General features: G+C 42.9%; 1 protein-coding gene across 1 annotated transcript; it reads left to right on the top strand.

Annotated features, from left to right (window-relative positions):
* Positions 1 to 3,542: 3,542 nt before the first annotated feature.
* On the top strand, positions 3,543 to 24,149 carry Eri1 (exoribonuclease 1). The gene is made up of 7 exons (XM_036166438.1): positions 3,543 to 3,812; positions 7,416 to 7,594; positions 10,493 to 10,703; positions 13,135 to 13,218; positions 15,356 to 15,465; positions 17,169 to 17,283; positions 22,699 to 24,149. The coding sequence occupies exons 1-7, from the start codon at positions 3,708 to 3,710 to the stop codon at positions 22,939 to 22,941; spliced, it is 1,047 nt and encodes a 348-aa protein (XP_036022331.1). The 5' UTR covers positions 3,543 to 3,707; the 3' UTR covers positions 22,942 to 24,149.
* Positions 24,150 to 25,041: the final 892 nt, after the last annotated feature.

Raw genomic sequence — 25,041 nt, 5'->3', positions numbered from 1 at the left:
GCAGGAGGAGAGACCACGGCAGCAAGGAAGCAGAGATGAGTTCCAGTGCTCAGCCTGCTTCCTCTGCTTACTCAGTTTAGGACTCCAACTCATGGGATGCTGCTGCCTGCGTTCAAGGAAGTCTCCTCCTTAGTTAAACTGACTCAGTTCAGCTACACACACACACACACACACACACACACACACACACACAGATACATACACACACACTCACTCACACACACACACACAGACAGATATGCACACAGACAGATACATACATACACACACACATACACGAGACACACACACACACACACACACACACACACACACACGAGACACACACACATACGCATGGAGAGCGCAAATTGATTAGAATGGCTTACAGGCTGGGGTCCGATTAGTCCAACGATGGCTGTCTCCCAGTGGAAAGGCCAAGAACCCTGGTAGTTGTTCAATCCAGTAGGCTTGACGTCGGTGAATCTTCAGTTTTGCTGGAATCCTGACTCGGAATATCTCAGCAGCAAGACAGATGAACTTCCTATGGAGAGTGAAGGCAAGCGGGCCAACAGCAAATCTTCCTTTTTCCATGTCCTTTCATGTAGGCTGCCACTAGAGGGTGTGACCCAGATTTAAGAGTGGGCTCTTAGACCTCAAATGATCCAATGAAGGAACCCCCACCCCCCCCCCCCCCCCCCCCACAGAAGAAAACGTACCCGGGCACTTGGGATTTGGTTGATTCCAGATGTAGTCAAGTTGTATACAGTGTTCTGCCTGCATGCCGGAAGAGGGCAACAGGTCTCATTACAGATGGTTGCAAACCACCATGTGGGTGCTGGGAATTGAACTCAGGACCTCTGGAAGAGCAGCCAGTGCTCTTATCCTCTGAGCCATCTCTCCAGCTCTACAATTGCCTTCTTATGGGATCAAATGTCTGAAGTAAATCAACTGAACATCCCTGAGTTATTGTTTGGCTCAATAAAACACACACACACACACACACACACACACACACACACACACAAAGAAAAAAATTAATAAATAAGAAAAACAACAGGCAGAAACAGCTGAATAATAAGGTAGAAATTTATGGCACTTTTTCGCCACTGAGTCATAGCAACAACCCCAAGAGAAATTTGTAGAATCAAGATTATGGAACTTTTCTAGGAGACACTATCACAGAGATCTCACTCTGGTGTCCCTTTGGCTCCCTGGTCCTTGAGAACTTTGTGGAAAGAAATCAGAGGAAAAAAAGTATAGTATAGAAAAATATTTTTATTACTATTTATTATTATTATTATTATTATTATTATTATTATTATTATTTAGTATGTGCATGTCTGTGTGTAAATGCCCTAGGAGGTCCGAGCAGTCGTGTCAGATCCCCGGGAGCTGGAGCTACAAGCAGTTAGGAGCCACCCAATGTGGGTCCTTGAGAGCAAACCTCAGTTTTCTGCAAGAGCAGTATTTGCTCCCAACCACTGAGCTACCTCTCTCCATCCTGGGCTTGTGACAGAGAAAATGGAGCACTTCCAAGGTGTGCGGACAGTCACCGAAGGCACCGTTATGGAGGACATCCTCTCAATGAGTGAGTTTGGACAAAAGCCAAAGAGACCATGCCAACCTGTGCTCTAGTTACGCTTTAGACCAGTTCTAGTCTCTAGAATACAGCTTTTCCTAGGGGGTGGGCTCCCCCGCCCTGCACTGGTGATTGACAGGCCTGTTTGGATTAGGAGGGAACAGAGGTGTACTCTTGTTCTTCAAGGTCTCAAGTGAGGCAGATAGTAATCTAGAGACATGACTCATATTCCAGTCCTCCTATTAGAAACCACAGTCTTGTAGTTTCAGTTTCTGGTCTTATAAGCTGCTGCTGAGGAAGTGGAGGAGGAGTCTATCATAAACGACCTCCAACCGTTTGGAGAAAGAAAATGAAGATACGAGAAGGAGACACTTAAGAAGTAAGGACATGAAAGGCAGAAGCACGATATTAATATCTCAGTTATGAATCCCAGACGGAAAAGAATTGGAGGAAGCTACACTTCAGGGACCAGTGAAGAGGCTGGAAATACAGCTTAGACGGTAAGAGCATGTGCTGCTCTTGCAAAGGACAAGTGTTCGGTTCCTGCGCCCACACGGCAGCTGGCAACCCTCTGAAACTCCAACCTCAGGGGTTCTCACACTGCGCGTGCATACATGCAGTATGCAGAGATGGACATGTAGGCAAAATACTCATGCACATAGAATAAAATAAATATTTTTCTATAAATACTATAAAACTTATGTTGAGGACAAAGAATTAATTTTTTATCTTCCCCCACCTATTAAGACTTTAATGCAAATGTTTCGATCCTCTAGAACCAGAAAAACCATCGTTTGCACAAAGAACTGCTGTTTCATTCTAGGACTTGGATGGCCTGGCACGGTGACCCTTTTCCCGTTCCTCCATTTCCAGTTCTCTTCAGACTAGCCAATTGATTAAGACTGAGATTCCAGGCAACGTGGAAGAAGCACACCGCCACCAACCACAGTTAGACTAAGCACCAAACACACTTCCTGTCTCTTGTGTGCTCACTGTTCGGAGCACACCCGCTTGGTCAAGAGTAAAGTTTGCCTTGCCCGGACACTTCATTTGGAACGGTGGTCTCGTCCTTCGCTTCTCAAACTTCCTTCTAACACCAGCACCCATGTGGCAGCTCCCAACTGGTTCTGACTCCAATCCCAGAGGATACCGCGCCCTCTTCTGTCCTCCTGGCGGTACTGCACACACAAGATGCAAGTAAAACACCCATGAACACACACAAAGCGGGCAGCACACGATAAATTAAAATTTCCCTAAATGAAATTATTTTTAAAACGCCAGAGAATGCCAAACAGCAACAGAAAGGGAGGAAATCCTGTAGATTTAAGCGTGCAAGTAGCCAAGAGAAAACCTGCGGTGTCTAGACATGAGGAACACTCTGCAGAAGGGCAAAGATCACACTGACCGTTTTCTTTTCTTTTCCTTTGTTTTGTTTTGTTTTGTTTTTTCGATACAGTTTCTTTTTTGTTTGTTTGTTTGAGACAGGGTTTCTCTGTGGAGCTTTGCGCCTTGCCTGGAGCTCACTTGGTAGCCCAGGCTGGCCTCGAATTCACAGAGATCCACCTGACCCTGCCTCCCGAGTGCTGGGATTAAAGGCGTGCACCAGTCCCTGTCTGTCGTTCCGTAGCCCAGGCTGGCCTTGAACTCACAGAGATCCGCCTGCCTCTGCTTCGGGAGTGCTGGGATTAAAGGCGTGCACCACCACCGCCCGGCTCACACCGGCCGTTTTCAAAGCAAACAGGAAGAAAATAAACAGGAGTTTTGAGTTCCCGGGGAAAAGATCTTAGAACCCGCAGCAACCGCTAATTAGGGCGGCTTCAGAGACGCCATCCAGGCAGCCGGCGCGCCTTTGAAAGCGCGGCTTGACCACGCCCACTTCCCCCAGGCCGCTCCCGCCGGTCCGACGCGCGCGCGCGCGAGATAGAGCCTGGTCCCGCCCACTGCGCCTGCGCAGCGTGACGCCGCCGCACACTCCCGGAAGTAGGAGGCGTCCGGCGGAGTTTGTGTGGCGGCCGCCGCGGGAATGGGAGCGCGGTAGTTTTTTGTTTTGTTTTGTGTTTTTGGAGGGAGAAAAGGCGGCTTCGCGGGGCCCGGCGGAGCGGGAGCGAGCGTCAGCGGCCATCTCCCGGCGGTGAGAGGCAGCAGCATGGAGGGCGAGCGGGGCCGGCAGCGCGGCGGCGGCGGCGGCGAAGCGGCTCAGCAGAAGACGCCGCGGCCCGAGTGTGAGGAGCCGCGGCCGCTGAGCGTGGAGGTGAGGCTGCTCGCGCGGGGCTGCCGCGCTCCCCCGGCGCCGTCCGCAGCGGGGCGAGCAGAGCACCCCTCTGCGGGAGGGAGAGGAGGTCGGGCGGGAAGTTCCGAGTGGGAATTCTGCGTCGACGTTCGGCGCGCGCGGGCGCACGGCGGGTCGGGCCATCAGCCCCGCGGCCGGCGCTGATTGGTGAGCTTCCCGGGCGCCGGCGCCTGTGCCTCCCCAGCCCCGGACGACCGACCCCACTGCCATCTGCACCGGTTCCCAGCCACCCTGTCTTGCTCTGTCCCCTGCTGTCTCTCCCAGAACCCAGCCCGGAACGGCTTAAAATAGTGTTTGTGCATACATGGATTCCCCGTGTGCGCGAAGACCAGAATAGGAGGTTTAGATATGGGTCCTGGGGATCGAACTCTGGTCCTCTTGCAAGAGCAGAAATTGCTCTAGCGTGATCTTGCAATAGTCTGAATATATCTAGTTTACTTCCCTCATTCCGTGCCTTCAGTTCGCCCCTGCCGCCTTTGCCTATTGCGTGCACGTCTTTGCTGTACGCTCTGACTTCCCTGTGTTCTTTTGTAGTGGGCTTTTGTTGTTGTTGTTTTGTTTGTTTGATTGTTTTTTTTTGGTTAAAGATCTTGTGTTCCCCTTGTCCTGGCCATTCTTCCTCCGGATCTTTAACAGCGTTATCTCACTGCCATTGTTAAATTGGTACTCCGTTAAGTACCCCTGGAAAGCTGCCCCTTTCGTTCTAATACATGTTGTCAATAACATCCTCTAAGTCCGTTTTAAAGCTACTTTGCAAAGCTTCATAAGAGAACCCGAATAAACTTCATTGCCTTTCAAAGTCCTGAAACTTTGAAATAGAATGTTTTATGGCCTGGGTCTGTGTTCAGATTGATTTAGGGATTATTTTGTTCGTTAAAACCTTACTGTTAAGTGCTTTTAATAAATGAGTATATATATTTTTTTTCCTTGATTTCATCCACACACAGTTGTTTGTTGTTTTTGAGACTTATCTAGTATATTTCCACTGACTCTAATTTCAGTGGTTGATGTAAACTAGCAGAAGGAAAGAGGAAACATTTTAATGTTTGAACATTTTTGTTTTGGTGTGCAGATGCAAAAGCTTTTCTTTTGTAACTAGACAGTGCATAGCTTTGGCAACAAGATGTGGAAACAGGTTTTATTTAGCAGTAGTTATACTTTATAAAAGTCTCACCTCAGACACAGTAGGTCGTGTTCTTTAAAAAGGGCTTTCAAAGACCACGCTAGAACCCTCTTCTCAATAGAAAAGAACAGCCATTTCTTTGAGGTACTCATATTTTTATTGTGGAAAGTGTACAACCCATTCTTAAGTTCCACACTTTAAAGTACTTCTCTATGTTATAGCAAATTAATGTAGAAGTTGATGATCATTTCCCATAATGTAAAAGGATGTTTTATTTGTGATAATAGAAGCTATACATATATTTAATTGGGTACATGAAAATTCCAGAATGTCACGGTTCTATGAAAATGAGTATTTCTTTCCGTGTTGTGAATTCATCTCCATGTTTTTTACCTGGCCAGTCCTGTATGAGACATGACAGATAGATCTAGAGACCGGAGTGGATGCTGGTGCTAATCTTGAGCATTAATTTAGTAAATGAATGTGTATTTGTAGATAATTCATGCATATGGGCTTTTAAAATTTCCTTCTATTCCTTTGTAGTTTTATTTAAACATCATCTTTGGGGTGGGGTGGGGGAGAACTTATAGTGTAGGCTTCAAATTTAGGAGGAAACAATTTTCCCAAAATCAAGGATGGAATTGTCCTTAGTAGCAAAGATAAATCTTTATAGAACTTACTATTTATATGTCTAGAAGAAGTGTGTTTGTGTTACATGTCTAGAGGAAGTAAATTTTCAAAGCTATATAAAAATTCTTCAAGTATATCAGAATGGAGTTATTGGAAGAAGAGAATATGTATGAATTCACTAAGACATCAGTTTTGGTTAAAATATTCTTTAATGTTGACAGTTTTGTAACCTGAATAAAGATGGAGTTTAAAATTCTTTGTAAGTTTAAATATAAAGACCAAATTATCCTGATAATGTCTAAGGAGAAATTTAAATATTCCTGAAAGGTAATTATTTTCTTGGTTGAAGTGCAGTGTAATTAAAAAAATATTTGTATAAGCATATATTAATTTACAAAGTAAGGTGGTTTTTGTAACAGGTAGTTTTGATAAGGTTATTCCCTCATGATTCAGGCGTTGAAATTGCTGGCCCTTTTCTCAAAGGGACTAACAGTGAGAACTGTGAGTACTCAGGCCCAGGACCTTGCAGTACACTACCAATAAGTTGGTCCTATTGAGTTGAAAGCTGAGAGTGGGAGGTAATCCTTGATCCTTTCCAGATCAGTTTTAATCGAGGAACTGCATTATGACCAAGTAAATAGGCATTAATATGTTAATAGTAAATAAACTTGTTGACAGTGCTGAAAACATAGCTTATGTTTGTAGCATTGCATGTAGAACATAATTAGCTTTAGAAATTAGTGTATTTGTGGTTCGGGTCTACCTATGGGAAAATAGTGGAGTCATGTGACAGAAAGTCAACACTGTCGATCTGAGTAACTGATAAATGTGGGACTTAATGTGGGAGCTTTGAAACAGAATGCATTTGTTTGCTTTAAGTCCTCAGAAGTTTTAGTACTGGACTGGAAGTCTGTTTTCATTTAGGGTAGTTTCTGTTAACTTTGTGAAATAAAGCCAAGCTAAAAAAGTAGGGAGGACGCTGATTCATACATGCACAATTGGGGGGCTACCCACCACCCCCACATTTCCCCAGAGTGCTTTTGAATAGGAGCAGCAGGAAATATTAGGATTAGAGAGGGGGAGAAACAGATGGAAAATAGAGAGTAGCCTCGAGAGGCCCTGGAACCTATTCCAACAGGCCCTGACTGTCTCTGCCTTAGAGTATTTATAGAGATGCCAAGGGGTGGAGCAAAAGACCTCCCCCAGTGCAGAACATCTCAGACACCTGCATGCAGGCCTGAGGTCCAGTCATCCTCTATGCAGACCTGTTGGGTAAATCCACTAGGAACCTGAAAACGGGCTCCCACACACAATGATGTAAAACATCACTTAAACTTAGCTTATTTCTAAGTTTTGGGATACTGTTTGTGAAAGGGCTTGTTTATAGTCTGATGATTGTAAGTAAAATTATGGTTCATTAGTAGTTAGCCTGCTGTATACGCAAGGTCATACTTAGAATAGATGCTACCTAAATACTGTTTACCATTACCAAATACCATCTAGGACAAGTATATTTGTATAGGTGAGGGAACTGCAAATGAGTGGCTAATAACTGCCCGAGGCCATGATGCTGTAATTGGCCAGCTGGGGCCCAGACTGTCATGGCCCTGACTCTAATATCCGTCCTCTTTTCATGACTCAGAACAGAGCAAGGCCAATTATCTTGGAAACACATCTCTCATCTTCCTGTCCTCCTCTGGTGTCAAGGGGAACTTTTCATTGAACATATGGCATGGAGAAGAACCCTTAGGAGTTTGCATCTTTAAAAATGTATTTGCACTGATTATAAATGACCTCTCTCTCTTCCATAGAAAAAGCAGCGATGTAGACTTGATGGCAAAGAAACAGATGGATGTAGGATCGTTACCTCCAGTGGAAGTGACTTCAGTGACCCAGTTTACAAAGAGATCGCAATGACAAATGGTTGTGTCAATAGAATGAGTAAGGAGGAACTCAAAGCCAAGCTCTCCGAATTTAAACTTGAAACAAGGTAATTAAAACTAACTTCAACCTGCTGCTTAAAACACCAATACACTCTATTTCTCAAAAGCAGAGTAACCTTACAGTTACAGAAGTAGTACCTGCTCATTTTAGAAAATCTTGAAAATACTATAACAAAAAAATTCCTACTATGAGAGCATTCATCTCACAACTGTAATTTATATTCTTTAACATGAGTCTTGAGTCTTGCCATGCAACTTTTTTTTGTTTTTGTTTTTGTTTGTTTTTCGAGACAGGATTTCTCTGTGTAAGCTTTGAGCCTTGCCTGGAACTCACTCTGTAGACCAGGCTGGCCTCAAACTCACAGAGATCCGCCTGGCTCTGCCTCTCCAGTGCTGGGATTAAAGGCGTGCGCCACCACTGCCTGGCTGGCATGCCACTTCGTATTGTTCTCCTTTAGATAGCAAAAGGAGGTCTCCGAATCAAAGTTTGTGACTATTTTAGAAATATATCATCATTGTTTAGATGTACAGTCACGTTTGTTATAGCAAGTATGTTGACTTTTTACTTTTGACACGAGCTTATGTGTAGTCTGAGTTGGCCTTGAACACACAGTCCTCCCTCTGCTCGTTTCACCATACTGGTCTTGAAAATTTTGCATAATAACTGCTCCTTTAGTTGACATGATAGAAGATTATATTTTTATGACAGAAGTTTGTCTGAAATCGGAGAAATCAGTCACTTAGAGTCAATCACTTTGTTTTAGTTTCTGAAGGAGCTGTTGTATCCATCACATTTAACTATACTGAATAAGGTTAATGAACCCTCTGTCTTTTAAGAAATAGACACCTGCGTTTTCAGAACTATTTTGTAGCCCCTCCCAAATATGCACAGTGTTTGATATTAAGGGAAAAAAAACTTGACTGTATGCAATAGTTGAAAACATTGTTTCAGGGCAGTCAGAATTCTTATTCCTTCTAAGTGGCCTGCCTACACTGGTTTTCAGATGGAACTGTGGTACTTTTCAAACGAGCACCTACCTGGTCTCCCCTTCCAGGTTGTCTGTATCATAGTTTGTAAGGAAAGTTTTAATTTTATTTTCTCTTGACTCTTTCTGTTGTTAAAGTACAACCTGTGGCCTACAGAAGATGTCTGAGAGAAATTTTTGTTCTTCCCAGGTGTGAAGATCAGTTGCTTACTCCTGGCTTACTTGGCAGCTAGAGGTCTAGATGTATGCTTATACATTTATCCAACAAGCCTGTATTGAACTCTAAGCACTAGACATTGACGTTATGAAGGTAAATACAGAGACATCCCCCACTCTGCAAATCTCAGTCTTGTGAAAACACACAAATGTCATGTTAGAGTGGTCAGGGTGGTGTTGGAGGTCTGCGTGTTGCAGTGCAGCTGAGGGTGCAAAGCAGTGTGTCCCAGGAACTCAGAAATGGGACATTTAAATTACGCCAAATAGGAAAGGGAAGGAGCTAATTTCAGGCAAAAAGAAATTTAAAACAAACAAAAAACCCAGAAAACCTTGTGATTTCTGTTTGTGTGTTTTCAGTTATATATTCTTGCCTTTGTTGTACAGTCAAACTTAAAGAATTCAAAAGCATGCTGTCTGTTGCAGCTACAGCACACAGTGTGCTTTACCATAACTTACGTGTAGCAGTGTGCTGGGGAGGAGTGTTTGGCAGTGGTACTGCAATGGCAGATTGAGGCAAAGTAAAGGAACCCTGTGCTGATAGAAGGGAGCCCCTGAGATGGCTTACATGAGAAGTTGAAGTAGTGCTCAGTTCTTCGGTGAGGTGAAGCAGTGTGCTGCAGACCGTGATCACGGGGCCTCTGCCATAGTCCAAGAAACTACGAGAAGCCGTGGTAGAGAGGATTGAGGAGAGCCTGGTTCAGGTAGTGTGCAGAGGTAGAGCTGGTAAACGTGTTTGCATGAGGAGGAGCCAGGCGGAGGTAGAGGGAGAAGTTTTTAGACGGGACAGCTGGTTCAATGTTGGTGCTGCAGTCAGGTGTGCAGTGCCGTGTCCTTAGAGAAACAGCAAATAAAATGACAGAGAAGAAGTTTGTCACGTCTCACAGGGCGCTCGCTGTCTTAGTATGAAAAGGGTTGAGGGACTTTCCTAGGTTTTAATAATGTGTAAAGAAAACACTAAAATGCCGGGCATGGTGGTATATGACTTTAATTCTGGTAACTCGAGGCAGAGGCAGGTGGATCTCCAAGTTCAAGGCCAGCCAGGTCGGCACATGAGTTCCAGGACAGCTAGGACTACATAATGAGACCCTGTCTGAGCAAGAAGAAAACACTAAAATAGTCTTAAAACAAGCAGCTGGTTGAGTCTCAGTTTCCACAAGTAGGAATCTTGTTCAGTGTGTCAGTGGTAGTTTAGAAAGGAAAACAAAAGGTTTACAAAGCGTCAATAAATCAAACAACCTACTTTTAGAGAACTGTGAGTGCAGTAGGGTTCTCTCAAAGCATGCTCCGAGGGTGTATCCTAAATTACTTTTGAAGTGGCTATAAGACATTCCATTTGAGGGCCATAATGCTTTCATACCCTTAAGAATTTTTTGTTTGTTTGTTTAGTTGTCTAACCCATGAAGAAGAAAGAATATGTGTTCAGTCTGCATTTTCTCACTCAACATTACAGTTTGTCCAGTTATCTTTAATTTTTATATCATATATTATAACATATAGGGCAATGTTATGTGTGTGTGCAAGGTTATGGCTTGAAATACTAGATAAAATGAAGAAAAGACTTCTCTTGTGAAGGAAGATTGGTCGTAGTGAGCATTTTGTTTTCATTGGCTCTTTGCTAACTTAGTGTTGAGTTTTTCTTTCCTTCCCTTTGTTTCAGCTCTGTGCCTGCAGCTGTTAACCAGTGCCAGCAGTTAGGACCTGGGATTCTTGACTGTAACCTTCGCCCAATCTTCTGTTTTTTAGAGGAGTCAAGGATGTCCTAAAGAAGAGATTGAAAAACTATTACAAGAAGCAGAAGTTGATGTTGAAAGAAAGCAATTCTGTGGACAGTTACTATGACTACATTTGTATTATTGACTTTGAGGCTACTTGTGAAGAGGGAAACCCAGCTGAGTTTCTACATGAAATCATTGAGTTTCCTGTTGTTCTGTTGAATATACACACCTTAGAAATAGTAAGTGAATCATTGCATTCTCATCTTATTTTTAGTTGGAACTAGTGTTCAGTAGGAAGCTGGAAGCGCCTGTTTGCCATTTTAGCTGGAAATAAAATTCCAAAAGGAGATTTTTGCATAGTGCTGTGAGCTCCCTATCAGCATGATTAATAGAAAAATCATAATGAAGCAATCCCTGCTTTTCTTCCTCTCCATGAGCTGAAATTGTGCTTTTTCCATTGCTTAGGAGATCTGAGCAGATGGCAAATCTCTAGGGAAGTGACAGATAAAACAGAAAAAAATACTCAGACATAAGAATCTAGTTCTGTGGAAGGTATCAGCTTATAGTTTTGATGTTCATTGAGGGTGGGGGATAGTTTGTAGAAATAGTTGCTGATGGCATGGGGGGGTGTTGATTGTTGTTTTTGCTCTTTGGGGGGCCTGCCACCCACCTCCCAAATGAATTACACACAGAGGCTTATTCTTAATTATAAATGCCCGGCCTTAGCTTGGCCTGTTTCTAGCCAGCCTTTCTTAACTTAAATTATCCCGGCTACCTTTTTTGCCTCTTGGCTTTTCCCGTTCTCTTACTTTTATAAATCTTACTCTTATTCCTTGGCTGGAAGTGTAGCTGGGTGTCTGGTGCCTGGAGTCCTCCTCTGAGATTTCTCCTTCTATATGTTCTCTCTGCCTGTCAGCCCTGCCTATCCTTTCTCCTGCATTGCTATTCTCTGTTCAGTTCTTTATTAGGCCATCAGGTGTTTTAGACAGGCACAGTAACACAGCTACACAGAGTTAAACAATGCAACATAAACAAAAATAACACACCTTAAAATAATATTTTACAAGGGGGGACGGGTAGCTGGACCTTAATTCCCAATCTGTGTATATATATGCCTTAAGTAATTATAGGCACTGCATTGTTAGTTTAGGACATGATAGAAGGTACTCCTCAAAATAATACTCTTTACCTTATAAAGTGTGATCGAGGAGACATCAGCATGCCTCATCTGTCTAGTCACTTGTGTCAGAAAGGCCTTGTACACGATAACACATGGCTTTTCTGTTCACAGCCTCGCCTCGTTTAGTCTGTTCTTCCTCGCCATCCCCCTTGGTGGTGCAGGTCAGAGGACAGCTTTCGGGACTTGGTTCTCTCTCCCCCCTTGTTGGAGTGGGTCTCTTACTAGTTGAACCACCTGCACATTCGAGCCTGTTTCTAAAGTCGCCTTCTCCCAAACAGATGAATAGTCAAAAAGTCATACGGCAGCTGTGAAGGCAGATACCTTGGATAACTGGTAGGACTCCTTTCTTCTCCAGTGTAGGACACTGATAGCACTTAGACATTAGGGCGCATCACTTTCTGGTGTGTTCTCATCACGTGCTGTCCCACCACAGGGAAATCCTCCCTTTACTCCACTCTACTGTCCGCTCCCCTCTTCTCTTCTTTAGGGCAAAACTCTTCAAATAAGGTACATGCACCTCTGTCTTCATGTGCTTTCTTCCCACCATCCCTTAGACCCACTTCCTTCAGTCAAGTTTAAACTGTGTATTCTTTTTAAAAACTTACAAAGATGTTGTGTGGGGGTGCGCACGCGTGCACGCCACAGCCCATGTTTGAAGGTCAGAGGTCAGCTTTGGGGAGATGATTCTCTCCTTCCACGTCATTGAGTGGGATCTCTTAGTTCTTTTGCCTACCCTACTCCAGACTAGCTGGCCTGTGAGCTGGGCAATTGTTCATCCGTAGGTCTGTTTCTATCCTTGTTACCAGCCGTTTCAACACAGGGGCCCATGGAACCCTCTCAAAACCTTGCCATGACTCCTGACCTAACTTTAAATAAAATGCATATTCCATGTATGACCTAGCTTCCTCTTACCTCTAATAGTCTCCTTTTTTTAATGTATTTTTTTATTATTAAACCCTTTTATTTATTTATTTAGTCTTTAGCTGATTTCCTGTGACTGAAGCCTCATTTCCTCAAAAGAATGCATCATTGTTAAAACCCATTGTCATAAAGGACCAACTTAATAGGCTTAATATTCTTTTTGTTTGTTTGTTTGTTTTTGTTTTGTTGTTCATTTGGAGCTGAGGACGGAACCCAGGGCCTTGCGCTTGCTAGGCAAGCACTCTACCACTAAGCTAAATCCCCAACCCCTAGGCTTAATATTCTTAACATAGAACAAACAAAATGACCAACATTTTACATGCCAGAAAAATACTTGCTACAACTTTGAAGGTTTGCTTTTAAACACCTGCTGACATGTTTTTAAAAATCAAAATGAACTGTGTCTTTACATTTGGGTATCAGAAGGCTTTTTGTTGGGAAATTCTCCTTAGGAACTCTGAAATGCTCTGCCGTGGAAGCTGTGTAATTTTGCTGTGGCTGGATTTGTTTCGCATGTGTGTCATGGATGGTAGTCACATACAGCACTTTCACTGTGTCCTTCCCTGCAGGAAGATACGTTCCAGCAGTACGTGAGGCCAGAGGTTAACTCGCATCTTTCAGATTTCTGCATCAATCTTACTGGAATTACTCAGGTGATAATTCTGTCTATTTCTGTTAGTTTGGGTGGTGGGTGGTTGTTTATTTTGAATTTGAAAGAAATCTTTAAATCGGTGATTTATTTTGTGGCTAGGTTAAAGAATATCATTATGAGCAATTTAATGTGCTGTTTTCCTTGCTTGGTAAAAGTCTTTCATACTGTAAAACAACAACGAAGAGATGGCTCAGCAGTTAAGAGCATTGGCTGTTCTTCCAGAGGACATGGGTTCGATTCCCAGCACCCACATGGTAGCTAAGAATTTAAAAAAATAATAATAATAATTATATATAATAACAAAATAATAATTTTTAAAAACAAACAAAAGGCCTTAGGGCTGGTGCAGTGGTGTGTGTTATAGTCTCACATGCTAAGGGAGTAGGGGTCTCAGTTCTGAGGCTGAATGCTTTCTTGAGCACAGACACTTGAGACCAGCTTGGGCAGCACTGACGGAGTCTCACTTAGAAACAAAAGTTAAAGCCAAAGAGTCAGCTCTACACTTGATAGCATTTTGTTGCTTCCTACTCCCCCCTCACACCCATGGAATTGTAATGATGCAGTCAAGATGTCGGTTGTGAAATGGAGCTTTGGTAAGATAAGTGTCACTGTGCTGTACTCACAGACAGGATTTAGACCATGTGTGTTTACAGTCTTGACTATACCTTTGGTGGCCAGTCTCTGGTTTTGTCTATATTTTCTTTTTTTTTAAAGATTTATTTATTTATTATGTATACAGAAGAGGGTGCCAGATCTCATTACAGATGGTTGTGAGGCACCATGTGGTTGCTGGGAATTGAACTCAGGTCCTCTGGAAGAGCAGTCAGTGCTCTTAACCTCTGAGCCATCTCTCCAGCCTTTGTCTATATTTTCATGGGTAGGCCTTTTTTAATTATTTGGATCCTTCATTAGTTTGTTGGCTCTCCACATAGTTCAGTGCCCACTGTGTATTTCAAGTCTGTAATTTGGGATCAGACAGAATAAGCCAGTAGTCACAGTTTGGCCAGGAAGAGTGACAAGTCAGTATTTTATTAGGTTGTGTAGACATCTATACCAGAGGCTTACATCTGTGTTGGAAGGTAGGGCTGCCCTGAGACATGTCTTCAGGTTGGCAAAGTTGGGCGGAATCTTGATAAGTAAATGGACAGAAAAGGAGGATTGGACATTCCAGGTGTGCTGTGGTAGAACTCAGTGTAGTTCGGGATGGCTCAAATCTATGGGTTCTGGAGAATATGTTTGAGCTCTGCAGAGGCAAGCCAATCATAAAGGGTCCCATGATCCTCAAAGCAAGTATAAGAGACATGCAGTGTGTCAGATTGACAGTCTGAAAGTCCAGCCTCATGGCAGTGTGGTACGATGTGCCACACACTGTAGTGTGGTGTGGTGTGGTGTGGTGTGGTGTGGTGTGGTGTGGTGTGGTGTGGTGTAGCGTGGACAAGTGAGATGAGATAGGCTACTTCAGGGCTGTATCTTAGGGGAAGGTCTCCTGCTGTCTTGGAGAGTCAGTTAATCACAGGGAGCCACTGGGGTAGGTCCTTGTTCTCAGTCACTTCTGGTGCTGTAGTAAACACCACCACCAAAGCAACGAGGAGATGGCTTGCTTCATCCTGCGCTTTGGGACCACAGGCCATCACTGAGGGAAGTCGGGGCAGAGAGGAAGCTGACCTGGAGGAATTCTGCTTGCTGCCTCACTCACTAGCTCACTCGCTGGCTTTCTTATACAGCCGGGGTCCCTAGCCACCTGCCCAGGGATGGCTCTGCCCACCGTGGGTGTGGCCCTCCTGCATCAGCAGTCGAGGAAGTTCCCCCACGGGCCACTCTCCGGCCAGGGATCCAGTAATCCTTCTGTTGAGGGTCATTCTTCCTGGTGACTCTAGGTGTCAGCTGATAAAACCAGGACAGCCTTAGTTCCTGATTTTAGGAGAATTGCACACTCACTTGAAAGCAGTCTTTAGTTCTTGGCCATAAAATGATTTCAATGATCTCAGGTGAACATTGAGGTGGTAAGTAGATCTCAGTCATTGAAATCACAGTTTCACAGTTCACATACTGTTTGTTTCTCTCCAGGTCATGCCTGGGCATGTTGTAGGGCTACAAGCAGCAGCTGCCCTAACCCTGTTCTTCTTTTGTGTCTTCAGGATCAGGTAGACAGAGCCGATGCTTTCCCTCAGGTCCTGAAGAAAGTAATTGAGTGGATGAAGTCAAAGGAATTGGGCACTAGGTATAAGTACTGCATATTAACAGATGGGTAAGTATGTTAAACAGATGGGTTTAAATCCTTTTAACAGTGAAGAGGCTCTTACTCTTTGAACGGCTAGAATGTCCACGGTGTTACTCATTAAAAGTCCCCAGGAGCCACTCCATAAGACAGAGTGTTTTTCTTTTCATGTTCTTTTCCTAGTTTGAATTCCTAGGATGGAAGGAAGGAGGGAAGGCCACCATCACATTGAGTCTGTGACTAGAGACCCAGAATGATGCATACCGTACAGAACACTGAAACAAGTTGTCTGTAGCCCTGTTCCATCATGACATTGACCTGCTCACAGAGGCCTTCAGCTTGGCATACACACACAGACACACCTACACCTGTTATTCAGGCTGCCCGTTCATTCTCAGGTTTTAACTTTCTCTGTCCACTTCCTGCTTTCTTCTGGGAGATTCTTTTCTTTGCCAGCTTTTCCTTTGGCTTTACCCTGGCACCACAACTCACGTTGGTCTTTCCATCTCTTGTGAAAGTCTTCAGCCTTTACAATGTCAGCCATGTGACTATCTGGTGTGTGATCTTGTAAGGAAGTTGGACTTCCTTTCAGAACACGTCCTTTTATTACCCCGTAGTCTTCCATAACACTTCCTGTAGTACCTACCAAGTCCCCTATCTCAAAAACCTACTTGGGCCTCTTCTCTAAAAAAGAAAAGGAAAAATGAAGAGCTGCATAGGAAGGTCTGTAGGGTTGACAGGATTACAGACATTGTCCCAAGGTCACTAGACCACAGTGCTATTAAAGGGGAAGGAAGAAGCCCTGATGAGCTTCAGGTTTGATTGATGCCGTGGTGGTGTGTGCTCCCCTGTCAGGATGGTGCTGACACAGAAGTTCGAGGTCTTCACATACGACCTTAAATTCTGGGACGGGTATTCAAAATCAGTATGGGTTGGTTGGTTTGTTTTTTAATTAGAGCAGTAGCAAAAACAGTAATCGATGCCCCCAGGCAGCTCAGGGATTAGGTTAGGGTGGGTGAGGGCTGTTAAAAGTATACAGCAGCAGTAGGCTCCTAGGGTATGCAGTAGATTTTACAGCAGCTGAGCTGAGGGATTGTAGACTTCCCCACGGAAGGTTCTAGTTACTGCTGCTTTTGACTAAGAAAAGCCACATTGGAATGCACTGAGTTCCACACTACACACTTGGTACTTCCCTGGCTCGGTGTGAGACAAGGCCTCACTGGGTAGCTCTGGCTGTTGATGTGCTACGGTGCTAAGATTAAGGAGTGCAGTACACACTGTGTCCCACAGTAAGCACAGGGTAGAGAAATAGCAGGTCAGCTTGTATTTTAACCCCTAAAATTTGTCTTTAAATTACTTGCTTACATGTTTTATGTCAAGGCATACTCTTAAAGAACTTCAATGATAAATTTGGTTTAACAGTCAAGCCGAGCAGTTACAGCAAGGTGGCAGTATGGCAGGAATCAGAACCACAAAAGCAATCAAGATGAGCCTAGGAAGAATTAGTTTGGGAAGAAGATACTGCGTTTGTTTTGTTTTGTTTTTGGCTTTGTTTTTGTTTTTCCATTTTAAGAGTTTTAAAGTATTTTCTGGGAATCAAGGTTAATTTTCTAAGCGTGGTATTTTGTGTGAATATGAGGTCAACATAAGTAGAACACAAAAAGAACAACTTAAAGTATTGTTTGTAATAGTAGTTTAGCATTTACTTTATACCCTTTTTCTCTTTTGATAAGTTCCTGGGATATGAGTAAGTTCTTGAACATCCAGTGCCAGCTCAGCAGGCTCAAATACCCTCCCTTTGCTAAAAAGTGGATCAATATTCGAAAGTCATACGGAAACTTCTATAAGGTAAAAATTGTACTTTTAAAATTAGTTATGCCCTTGATTGTGTTTGCTCTATTTTACATAATATTCAGCTGTGACTTTGTACACATAGTAAACATTTTTTAGGTTTTTAAGATGTTGGGGATTTTTGTGTATGTGTGTGTTGTGATTGTTTTGCCTACATGTATGTATGTGTACCACATGCACGCCTGCTGCCCATGGAGGAGAAGATGGTGTCAGATCCACTGGAACTAGATTGTGGGTGGTTGTGAACCACTATGTGGGTTTTGGGACCCCAATCTGGGTGCTTTGCATTGCAGAGTAACAAGTGACAAAGCTATCGAATTCCTATGGTGACAGATGTTTCAGCTCTATTAAACCGGTCTACAAGTGTCCTTCCCACCCTGCATCCTTACAGTCAAGTCATTGTTGGATGCTTATGGCCTGGGACAATGGAGACTGTTCACAGAGCCTCTCTCCTGCTCTGTTGTGCTAATACAGAGGCAGGTTCACCACATAGCTTGTGTTGCACCTGCAGAGTGCTAAGACAGCAGGCCTGCATCACCACCCCTGGCTGACCAGAAATCTCCATTACTCACCAGTCGAACTTCTCAGTACTCAAAAGTCTGTTGGCTTTCAGGATTCCTTCTTGGAGCCATTAATCTTTTTTTTTTTTTTTTTTTTTTTTTTTTTTTTAAGGTTTATGTATTATCATGTATACAGTGTTCTGCCTGCATATGTCCCTGCGGGCCAGAAGAGGGCACCAGATCTCTTTACAGATGTTTGTGAGCCACCCTGTGGTTGTGGGAAATTGAACTCAGGACCTCTGGAAGAGCAATCAGTGCTCTTAACCACTGAGCCATCTTTCCAGCCCCTGGAATCCAAAGTACCCTTTGGATTCACCTTTTTGGGCTACAAACCTAGGAGAGGAACTGATGGTTACAGGGTGTGTGCATCATTGACATTGCTAGGTAGCACAAGGATAATTTTCCAAAGGGCTTTTCACTTTGCTGCCTCCTTAGCAGCAAGTTTACAATAGATCCATATCTTTGCCACCATCTGAGATTGCCAGGCACTTAGCCGCTACCTATGCATCCTTTTTTTCTTTTAACTTGGGGCCTGGCTTTTTGTTACTGGTTTAGCATGGTTTGGTTATGGCTTGTTAGTCCTTTGATGGCATTTCATAATTTACCCCTTTTTTGTGTGTGTGTATTTTTCTTGTCACACATTTTGGGAATTAATTTTTTTTTTTTTTAATGTTGTGGAAAATAGAAAACATAAGTGAGAGGAAAAAGGTATAATGAGCCATGACTCAGCTCCAGCCCTGGTAAGTTCACGGTCAGTCTTGTTTCAGGGACATCCTCATTCACTTTACTATTTTGAATCAGAAAACAGACAGCAGCTCATCTGTAGCTACATCACTGTGTCTCCAGAATAGTCATGATGCCATTACTACACGTAAGGTGTATAGCCACAGTTCCTGTTGTAACCATTTGCCATAAACATCATTGTGTTTTATTATATATTTTGTGTTGAGCCCAAATCACTATAAAGTTAATATATCTCAGTGGATTGTTTCTTAAATTTATGTCATCTAATTTTATGTGAGTGGGTGTTTTGCCTGCATGCATGTGTGTTTGGTGCCTGCAGAAGCCAGAAGGCATCAGATCTCTGATCTGGAACTGATGTTACAGGTGCTGGGTCCTCTGGAAGGGCAGCCAGTCCCTACCCCGCCCCCCACCCCAGGGGTCTCTTCAGCCTCTCCAGGTGTTTAGCCTGTCATTTTCCTTTCTCCCTGTCCCCTTCCCTTAGCAGCTACTTTACCTTTTAAAATCTTTTTTGTTTTGTGTTTTGGTTTGGTTTTCTTTTTTGAGACAAGAACTCACTACAGCCTTGGATGGCCCAGAACTAGCTAAATAGACCAGGCTGGCCTCAGACTTACAGAGACCCACCTGCCTCTGCCTTCCCAGTGCTGGGATTAAAGGTAGAGGCTGCCACTCCTGGCCCTTTTTGTTGTTGTTGTTGTTGTTGTTGTTGTTTTAGTAGTATGGCCTTTACTGGTTGTGTCCTGATGTAGTTGCAGACATAACTGTCTTCTGCCTGTTTTGTTAAGGCATATTAATAAAATCTTGGGCTGGAGAGATGACTCGGCAGTTAAGAGCGCTTAATGCTCTTGCCGAGGACCTGGGTTTGGTTCCCAGACCCCTCATTACTTGCCTATGAACTGTAACTCTAGTTCCAGAGCATCATCACCCTCTTCTGGCCTCTGTGGGCACCTGCACACATAAACTACTTGTGTGCACATGAGCACACCACACACACACACACACACACACACACACACACACACACACACACACAAAATAAGACAAATCTTTTAAAGGCTAATTATAAAGATAATTTTTAGGCTTATATAAAAATATCAGTAGTTCACTATAAGGTAAATACATCAATATAGTTATAAAAAGCAGTAAACTCCTAGTGTTCTTGAGTGTAGAATTTGGTCTATTTATTTGCCTGCTCTTTTGTGTATGGTTTTCCTTCCTTTGCAGTTGATAGTGCCCATGGGAGGAGTAGAAGAGCGTCAGATCCTTTAAACAGGATCCTCCAAGCTGAGCGTGGTAGCACATGCCCAGTTCCAATTCTTTCGGAGCCTGAGGCAAGAGTTCTGGGCCAGCCTGGACTGCATACCAAATACTGCTTCTCCATCTTGTTTGTTTGTTTGTTTTGTTTTGTTTTGTTTTGAGCTGAGGATCGAACCCAGGGCCTTGCACTTACTAGACAAGCGCTCTACCACTGAGCTAAATCCCCAACCCTTCATCTTGTTTTGTCTGCCTTCTCCAAGTAGACCTTAAAGTCTCATGGTGAAGTCACTGGTATAAGATACTGTGCAACAGTTTGAGTGCCCCCATTACTTTTAACCCAACTTTCCTCAAGAGTGTTTCTCAGAAATTAAAATGTATTAATCTCTTTGTTCTCTCTTCATAAATTTAAAAAGTTACAAGGTAGACATTATAAATCATTTAATCAACCGGCTTAAACTAAACTAGGATTTAATAGTTTTAAAAGTAGGCTAAAAAAAAGTAAAAATACAGCCTCAGGCACAATTTTATATAAGATACGAGGGGAAACTTCCAGTTTCTTTTTTGGCATAGTATACCAGGCTCAAATGTAGACTTAGTATTTATAAAGTTATATAGATGTATCTTTTGTGGCCCCTGTCTTCATTAAAAGCTGTTTTTGAAGTAAAGGAAGGAATAGCTCTCCTGACTGCTGTGCTCTATTTTTATTTCTTCTGTGCAGTTAGTCAGTTTCGATCATATAAACTGGTGTAGTCGAGACGGTGCTTCCTTATTTAAGCACTGCCTGTAACATGCCAGGTGAGTCTCTCCCCATGTTTAAACATCACATATACCCAGGCATATGAAGCTAAGTATAAAACCATCACTAGTTTTTGAAGTAGCACCTCCATCTCTGTAGAAAGTTGAATGCTATTCTATCATTTTTATTAGAATTTCCATTTTTAGTTGAAAACAATTTTCATGAATATATTCTGATCACAATTTTCCCCTCCATCAGCTGCTCCCAGATCCTCCCCACCCACCTAACTTCATGCCCTTTCTCTCTCTAACATACCCACAAATTCACAAACTCACAAAAATGGAAACCAAAGCATATGAGCAAATGACCGATAAGACAAAAAAATGCCCCAAATGAGAGAGAAAGTACAAAAATACCATATTCATGAGACTCCGTTGGAGAGAGCGTGATTTTTCTGTTGCCAGCGGGTACCAGTTACAGGTAGTTTTGGTTAGAGGCGGGAACCTGTGTCCCCTTCATCCTCAGCATTGGGACCCCATCTCACTTGAACCTTTACAAGCCCTGTGCATGCTGCCTCAGTCTCTGAGTTCATATTGCATCAGTCCTGTTGTCTGGGCAGCACTGTTTCCTTGGACTCCTCTTTCCCCTCTGGCTCCTCACCTCTTCCGCATAGCTCCCTGAGCCCTGAGAGGAGGGCTTTGACGGAGACAGCCCACTTAAGACTGAGTGTTCCGAGTCTCACTCTGGTCTAGTTGTGGGTCTGTTAATTCCCATCTGCTGTAATAAGAGGCTTCTCTGATGGTGGCTGAGCAAGGTGGAGGATCGAGAGTATTCCTCTTCCCTGAGTGATGCCTTTGTTCTTGCTGACACCGCGTACAAGGATCCAGCAGTCTTAACTTGTCTTCCACCCAGACCATTGAGAGCTGATTCCGTCTTAGCTTGCCTCCCTGTTTCACAGTGTGGGCACACCTCAGCATCACCGTTTTTCATTTGTTCCACACAAGCTTATGACTGGACGTTGAATATCCAGCTTTAGCACAAGGACATGCAGGCCCACACCTATATACTGGTGTCCACGAGATGTTCTTCTTTCTTCTGTGATTATGACTGATGGTTGAGCTGGATGTGGTGGTCTGCTGGTGCCCAGTGCTTGTACTCCATTGAGAAGTCGGTTATTCTAGTGGCTAATAGCCATATCTGACTAATAGCCTTTCTTTGTTATTAAAGGGCCATGGGGAGTTTCTTTTCTGAGCCTGTGTATTTGGTGTTCTGTATGTCCCTTGAACCTTGATGGGAATCCCTTTCTTTAGATTTGGAGATTTTTCTTTTATGATTTTGTTAAAATGTTTTCTGGACCTTTGACCTTGGTTTCGTCTTCCTTTGTGTCAATATTTGTAGGTTTGGTCTTTTCATAGTCTCCCATCCCAGATTTCCTAGATGTTTTGTGCCTAGGTTGTTTTTTTGTTTTGTTTTTTGTTTTTCCTGTGTGTGTGTGTGTTGTGTTGGTTTTGGTATTTTGTGCCTGTTTTTTTGTTTGTTTGTTTTAAAGATTTAACTTTTAATTTTCTTTTGATTAATCTTTCCTTTTACACTGTCTTTATGAGCTGAAATTCTCTCTTCCACCTCAGTTTTTCTCTTGAGTTTTTATTTTGACTTACTGCATCAAATTTTATTTTTTGTTTTCTTTTGGGCTTTTAGAATCAGAATGGTAGCTGTGGCTGTCCAGGAACTTATGTAGTCCAGGCTGGCCTGGAATTCACTCACTGCCCCTAGAGTGCTGGGATTAAAGGCATATTCCACCACACCTGACAGCTAGTTGGGCGTCAGTGATTTCTCTTTCTCTGTTAGAGTGTGTCTTCATGTCTTGAGAGTTTTTTTTTTATTTCATTCAACTGTTTGTGTTTTCCCGTCCTTCATTCAGGCATTTATTCCTATCCTTGTTCGGTCCTTGAGCATATTCATAATTGCCATCTTGAAGTTTTTGTCTGGTGCCTTGGGAAGACTGCTTCTCTCCGGGAAAAGTAGAATAGGGTGCTGGCTGTTTTGCGTTTCTTGTTTTTCAGTTTAACTGTTCTGAGTTAGTTCTAAAGTATACTTACTAAGCTGTTTATTTTCCAGGTTCCTAGAAGCCAAACCAAACTGACAATAATGCTTGAAAAATTAGGAATGGATTATGATGGGCGGCCTCACAGTGGTCTTGATGACTCTAAGAATATTGCTAGAATAGCAGTTCGGATGCTTCAAGATGGATGTGAACTTCGAATCAATGAAAAAATACACGGAGGACAGTTGATGAGTGTGTCCTCTTCCTTTCCAGTAGAGGGCGCTCCAGCTCCACAGATGCCGCACAGTAGAAAGTAGCTGCATTTTTATCTGGATCAGTTTCTACAAATGAAGAGGTAGCTGAGGAATGCATCGGAGCTAGTGCAACCTTCATGCACCTTAAACATTTGAAATCGTACGACAATTACAGATAGATGGGTGTGTATGCAAACATTTTGTGGGAGGACACACTGACTTCTCTGTCACCAGCACTTTTGATAGGAGCAGTATTTGTCACACAGTAACCATTCCTGCTTAGAACTGAACTTTAATAATATAAGGTGTCCAAAATGTATTCCTTTGGTTTTAATATGTGAGGTTTTATTGGTTCATTCCTTGAATGTCGTGTCTTCCTGATGTTGAAATTTGAAATGAATTTCTACATTAACACCATTAAATTAAATATGTTTTTGGAAGTGTGGAAAGGATTGAAAAGTAGTGTTTATGTTCCCATTGGATTTTACATACATCATAGTCCTTTTCATTTTTGAAGTTTGTAGGTGAAATTAATCTGCGGTCCTCTTCTCCATATCATTGAGGGATTTCTTCCAGGAATGCCGTGTGGGTACCAGATTCTACAGATGTTCACGTTCTGTACCTCCAGTAGCATGATGTTTGTATATAAGCTGTGCATATTCTATATATTCTAACGATCTCTAGATAGCATACTTACTAAACTATGAAGATAGTTGTACTGTTTAGGGGGAATGACAAGAACAGAAGTATCCAAGTTGGTACGCACACCACCACAGTAGGCCTCACCACATAGCACACGAAGAGTTTACTCAGCCAGCACCAGCTGGAAACAAACTAGGTCTGAGGTGATGGGAGCAACAGCAGTTGTCCTGTGCGTCACATATCTGGTCTGCTCAGTTTAGTGCTTGCAGGGCAGCAAATTCGGGTAGTTCTTTCTGGAACATTGCATGAATTCAGGACAGGTAATTGCTTCCAAAGGTGTCTCTCACTAAGCTTGACTACCTGAGTTTGATCCTAGGCACCACATGGTGGACTGAGAATCAATTCAAGGATGTCCTTTGACCTTCTACTTGTACACTGTTAGAACTGAGCCCACACATATACACACATGCACTTCCAAAACAAATAAGCAAAATGTAAAAGTACTGGGGCCCCTCTGCCAGTTTCATCTCATAACTGGAAACCTTGTCATAGATGACAGGGTCTAGTTAAAAATCTAGTTATTATGCTGGGCGGTGGTGGTGCACGCCTTTAATCCCAGCACTCAGGAGGCAGAGGCAGGTAGATCTCTCTGAGTTCGAGGCCAGCCTGGGCTACAGAGTGATTTCCAGGAAAGGTGCAAAGCTACATACACAGAGAAACCCTGTCTTGGAAAAAAAAATCTAGTTATTGATTAATGAAAAATTAGAATAGCCTGGTGGTGTGCACATGTAATTCCCATACACAGAAGTTAAGACAGAGATGAACCTGAGGCCACCCTGGATCACATAAGCGAACCCAACTCCAAAAAGTGTCAGTAAAAAATAGAAGTGAAATTATAAGAGCTATAACATACAAATCAATGGGAATTTTTAGAGATTTGTACATTAGCTTCTCCATTGTGAATGTGTATTCCATTATGAATGTTTGCCCCACTTTGAGATTGACTTACAGCTCATGATGAGCATTGACATTTGTGTTCAGTACTATGGGGTTAAATGTTCTGTGCCATAGTTAGTAAAAGTACCTGGCTTGTCTTAGTGAGTGACCAGTATATACTGGAAAATAATTCCTATTTCTAAAATCAAAATTTGCTTTGGAGATAATGTAAAATTCTTTCTAGAGGCTGAAAGTGTGGACTTTTGGAATTAAACCCCTCTGAAGTTTTTCATGGACCAGTTTCACTGACATTGCTTTCTTTTGTTTGTTTTTAACTCTTAATAGTAACTGTGAGGCCACGTTATTTCTGTGGTTAATACAATCAAGTAGATTTATTTCATCATGTTTTCTAACTGCATAAGAGAAAGGACAGTAGATGTGCTTGGTAGCATGAGAATTCCCTCCACAGACTTGTGGGTTTCTTGAGCCAGTGAGCTGCTGTCTTGAAGGAGAAGAATGGAAAATAGTGCGTCATTGTGACAGGTGCCAGGAGGCCCGCTTACTTACTCTTCCTTCAGGTGATTT

This window comes from Onychomys torridus, chromosome 17 (assembly GCF_903995425.1).
Source record: "Onychomys torridus chromosome 17, mOncTor1.1, whole genome shotgun sequence".
Taxonomy (NCBI): Eukaryota; Metazoa; Chordata; class Mammalia; order Rodentia; family Cricetidae; genus Onychomys; species Onychomys torridus.
Note: the sequence above shows the minus strand (reverse complement) of the source record. Positions and strands in the feature narration are given on the sequence as shown.

Excerpts from the sequence above, each read along its gene's own strand:
- Eri1 (XM_036166438.1), top strand. The coding sequence starts at position 3,708 with ATGGAGGGCGAGCGGGGCCGGCAGCGCGGCGGCGGCGGCGGCGAAGCG. Across the intron at positions 3,813-7,415 it reads CGCGGCCGCTGAGCGTGGAG|AAAAAGCAGCGATGTAGACT; the intron begins GTGAGGCTGCTC and ends TCTCTTCCATAG. Across the intron at positions 15,466-17,168 it reads TACTGCATATTAACAGATGG|TTCCTGGGATATGAGTAAGT; the intron begins GTAAGTATGTTA and ends TCTTTTGATAAG.